Here is a 5,000-nt window from a genome sequence, read left to right as displayed (position 1 = left end):
CCTAGCCTGGTAGCCTAGCCTGGTAGCCTAGCGGCCCCTGAAGCCTGGCTGAGCGTGTTCTGCTGTCGTACATTCAGCTGTGACAGATGGTGACAGATCATAACAGATCATATTTATATATATATATATACAGCTGTGATTGTATAGAATGTGAAGTTGGTCTGAATGCATGTTGTGTAAGGGCGTGGCTAGTGTTAAGGCTGGATGATGATGATGGTGGTGATGATGATGATGGTGGTGATGATACGATGGTGATGATGATGATGACGATGATGATGATGATGATGATGATGGTGATGATGACGATGATGATGATGATGACGATGATGATGGTGGTGATGATGATGATGGTGATGATGATGATGATGATGGTGATGATGACGATGATGATGGTAATGATGATGATGATGGTGATGATGATGATGATGACGATGGTCATGATGATGGTGATGATGATACGATGGTGATGGTGATGATGACTAACCCCAGTGTTGTGGTCCTAACTGGTCCTAACCCCAGTGTTGTGGTCCTAACTGGTCCTAACCCCAGTGTTGTGGTCCTAACTGGTCCTAACCCCAGTGTTGTGGTCCTAACTGGTCCTAACCCCAGTGTTGTGGTCCTAACTGGTCCTAACCCCAGTGTTGTGGTCCTAACCCGTCTCTCCAGGGCTTCCTGAAGAACGAGAGAGACAATGCTCTTCTGTCTGCCATTGAGGAATCACGCCGCAGGGTGAGCCACACCCCCTCTGACATCACAGCTATAGCCACACCCCCTCTGACATCACAGCTATAGTTCACAGGAGTGTGTGTGTGTGTGTGTGTGAGGTCACAGCAGGTTTAATTAGGAAGTGTTCTCATTCCCGTGCTCTGTCCCTCCGGGCCGGTAAATAGAGCATGCTCCCGTTCTAATGGGGTTCTGGGCTAAATGAGGACCTGCCACACACACACACACACTTACTAACACAGCCCATCTCTCTCTCACACACACCGCACACACACACACACTCGGGCATCAGAGGGCATGACCCAGTTAGAAGTGTGTGTGTGTGTATATTGTGCTCAGATTTCCCCCCCTGACAGAAGGTTTCCAGTGCTGGCTATGTTCAGATACTGTACATCACATGGTCTGTAACCCCCCCCCCCCCCCCCCGCAGACCTTCCTCCTAGCAGAGGAGTACCACCGGGAGTCCATGCTGGTCCAGTGGGAGCAGGTGAAACAGAGGGTCCTTCACACCCTGCTGGGGGCCGGAGAAGACGCCCTGGACTTCAGCCAAGATGTGGAGGTCAGTGGCTCCATCTGCTGGCTGTCAGGGGCCGGGAACCCCTGTCATGTGCACTACACACACATCTTACACACACACTGTTCTACTTAGCAGTTGGCTGTGAACACACACATGCCAAAAAATAGATACACACACACACTCACACACCACACGCACACACACACACACACATTCACTCCCTCGCCCCCCTCTACAAGACTTTCCATCAAAAATGGACAAGTTCCCCTAAAGCAAATAGCACCATGGTGGCAGAGTGACAGACCTCCAGTCTGAATAATGTACCAGACTCAGAGCAGCTCTGTCTGTCTGTCTGTAGAAGCTCTGTCTGTCTGTCTGTAGAAGCTCTGTCTGTCTGTAGAAGCTCTGTCTGTCTGTAGAAGCTCTGTCTGTCTGTCTGTAGAAGCTCTGTCTGTCTGTGTAGAAGCTCTGTCTGTCTGTCTGTAGAAGCTCTGTCTGTCTGTGTAGAAGCTCTGTCTGTCTGTAGAACCTGTCTGTCTGTAGAAGCTCTGTCTGTCTGTAGAACCTGTCTGTCTGTAGAACCTGTCTGTCTGTAGAAGGTCTGTCTGTCTGTAGAACCTGTCTGTCTGTAGAACCTGTCTGTCTGTAGAACCTGTCTGTCTGTAGAAGGTCTGTCTGTCTGTCTGTAGAACCTGTCTGTCTGTAGAAGGTCTGTCTGTCTGTAGAAGCTGTCTGTCTGTAGAACCTGTCTGTCTGTAGAAGCTCTGTCTGTCTGTGTAGAAGCTCTGTCTGTCTGTAGAACCTGTCTGTCTGTAGAACCTGTCTGTCTGTAGAAGGTCTGTCTGTCTGTAGAACCTGTCTGTCTGTAGAACCTGTCTGTCTGTAGAACCTGTCTGTCTGTAGAAGGTCTGTCTGTCTGTCTGTAGAACCTGTCTGTCTGTAGAAGGTCTGTCTGTCTGTAGAAGCTGTCTGTCTGTAGAACCTGTCTGTCTGTAGAAGGTCTGTCTGTCTGTAGAACCTGTCTGTCTGTAGAACCTGTCTGTCTGTAGAAGGTCTGTTGATGTACCGAGAGCAGCCAGACTCTATGTAGCGTAAGAGCTGTTAATAACTATACATCCTAAACAGCAGGTGTGTGTGTGTGTGTGTGTGTGTGTGTGTGTGTGTGTGTGTGTGTGTGTGTGTGTGTGTGTGTGTGTGTGTGTGTGTGTGTGTGTGTGTGTGTGTGTGTGTGTGTGTGTGTGTGTGTTTTCGCTATCTTTGTAGTTCATAATTGCAGAGTCATGACCAATGTAGCGTGAAAGCCATTGTGACCTGACCTCATGCTTGAATACACACGCACACACACACACACAGTAGGGGGCGGGGTCCAAAACCAGCAGGTCAGACATGGAATATGTAACTGTTGGTTAATATTTAGACAGGAGACTGTACCAAATACACACACACACAGCTCTACAGAGCTTCTAGACACAGCTTCTTACACACACACACACACACAGGCACACCCAGGCTCAGGCCTAGTGGAATGTCAGTAAGGATGTGTTTGTCATTGTTGGTTAATGTGGGAATCATTCCTTCATTCACTGTGTGTGTGTGTGTGTGTGTGTGTGTGTGTGTTCCAGCCCAGCATTGTGAGTGATGTGGGGGTTCCAGGGAGGAGTGCTCTGGACAGTGTGGAGGTGGCGTACGGACGACAGGTTGGTCACACACACACTATACCATTAACACTAGAACTAACCCTCTATACCTCCCACACACACTATACCATTAACACTAGAACTAACCCTCTATACCTCCCACACACACTATACCATTAACACTAGAACTAACCCTCTATACCTCCCACACACACTATACCATTAACACTAGAACTAACCCTCTATACCTCCCACACACACTATACCATTAACACTAGAACTAACCCATCTATACCTCCCACACACACTATACCATTAACACTAGAACTAACCCTCTATACCTCCCACACACACTATACCATTAACACTAGAACTAACCCTCTATACCTCCCATTTCCACTGCTTTTACCTCCCACACACACTCAAAGATTCTTCCGGAACTTCAAAGGGAAGTTTACTCTAAATCCACGTTCATGGTCAGTCCACGATGCATACCGTCTCCAACCATCAGCATTTCATCCTAGATATCAAAAAACTGTGTTTACCTTCTAAAAAACCACTCGTACCGCGTTAAAATATGTCTACTCTGACCTGCTCTACTCTGCTCTACTCTGCTCTGCTCTACTCTGCTCTGCTCTGCTCTGCTCTGCTCTACTCTGCTCTGCTCTACTCTACTTTGCTCTACTCTGCTCTGCTCTACTCTGCTCTGCTCTGCTCTACTCTGCTCTGCTCTACTCTGCTCTGCTCTACTCTACTCTGCTCTGCTCTGCTCTACTCTACTCTACTCTGCTCTACTCTACTCTGCTCTGACCTGCTGCTCTGCTCTACTCTGACCCTGTGTTCTAGAGCTGTTGAACAGAAGGACCTGGCGTGGGAGGGAGAGGGGAATCTTGGGAGTTGTAGGAATTGACTCACATGGGCAGTTTGGAACGTCAGGACTGATCAGGGCGTTCAGAGCGTCCACTGGATTACAGGGTCACATGACGCTTTAACAGAAGAATATGGTTTCATAAATCGAGCTCCCCCATTGAGGTCACAGCAGCTCTGTCTCTATGGTAACAGGGGCACACCAATCAAGGCCTCAACAGATCAAAGTCATTGATCGGCTGTCAGAGAGCATGATGGGTAACTCCTCTGCCTGGCTGCAGGGGGAGGGAGGGAGGGACTGCCCCCCCCCGCCCCCGGTGGTGTAAATGTTGGTTCGGGTGTTTTAATGGCGAGGAGCAGCTTCAGACCACTGCAGCCCTCATCCCTCCGTCCCTCATCCCTCGTCCCTCATCCCTCCGTCCCTCATCCCTGAGCACCATCTGTCCGTCATGTCGTCACTTGGCCTGCGGGCGTCATCTTCCTCATCTTCCTCATCTTCCTCGACGACCTCCTGAACGTCTTCCTCCTCTTCCTCCTCTACCACTTCACCCTGCGCTCCTGACTCTGATATCTGTCCCTCCCCCCCCCCCCTCCCTCTGCCCCCCCCCCTCAGATCTACGTCTTCAATGAGAAGATGATGAGCGGTCACGTCCAGCCCAACCTGGGAGACCTCTGTGCCTCCGTAGCAGACAGCCTGGACGACAAGGTAACACACACACACACACACACACACACACACACCACACATACACCACACACACACACACACACACACACCACACATACACCACACACCACACACACACACCACACACACACCCACCCACCACCCACACACACACACACACCTTCATGCCTCCTACCCCTGGTACTTTTAGTGACAATTCTAAAGTTTGGTTCAAACTACAAAAGCGTGTGTGTGTGTGTGTCCAGAGTGTGTCAGACATGTGGGTGATGGTGAAGCAGATGACAGACGTTCTGCTGGTCCCGGCGAAAGACACTCTGAAGAGTCGCACTGCTGTTGACATGCAGACGGCCTTCATTACCAGGGCCTGACCTTCCTAGAGAACAGGTGAGGGGGGGGGGGGGCTTCATTACCCAGGGCCTGACCTTCCTAGAGAACAGGTGAGGGGGGGGCTTCATTACCCAGGGCCTGACCTTCCTAGAGAACAGGTGAGGGGGGGGGGGGGGGGGGGGCGTCATTACCAGGGCCTGACCTTCCTAGAGAACAGGTGAGGGGGGGGGGGGGGGTGGGC

At 50.5% G+C, this 5,000-nt stretch overlaps 1 protein-coding gene across 1 annotated transcript in view; it reads left to right on the top strand.

Annotated features, from left to right (window-relative positions):
- nup93 (nucleoporin 93) overlaps positions 1–5,000 on the top strand; it is a 26,349-nt gene that overhangs the window by 13,389 nt on the left and 7,960 nt on the right. The window contains exons 4-8 of the mRNA XM_083665638.1: positions 667–729; positions 1,154–1,282; positions 2,863–2,937; positions 4,358–4,450; positions 4,678–4,794. Coding sequence (XP_083521764.1) covers positions 667–729; positions 1,154–1,282; positions 2,863–2,937; positions 4,358–4,450; positions 4,678–4,794 — 477 coding nt within the window. The remainder of the gene's footprint in view (positions 1–666; positions 730–1,153; positions 1,283–2,862; positions 2,938–4,357; positions 4,451–4,677; positions 4,795–5,000) is intronic.

This window comes from Argentina silus, assembly GCF_951799395.1.
Source record: "Argentina silus genome assembly, chromosome: 3".
Taxonomy (NCBI): domain Eukaryota; kingdom Metazoa; phylum Chordata; class Actinopteri; order Argentiniformes; family Argentinidae; genus Argentina; species Argentina silus.
This window is presented reverse-complemented; position numbering and strand designations above follow the sequence as displayed.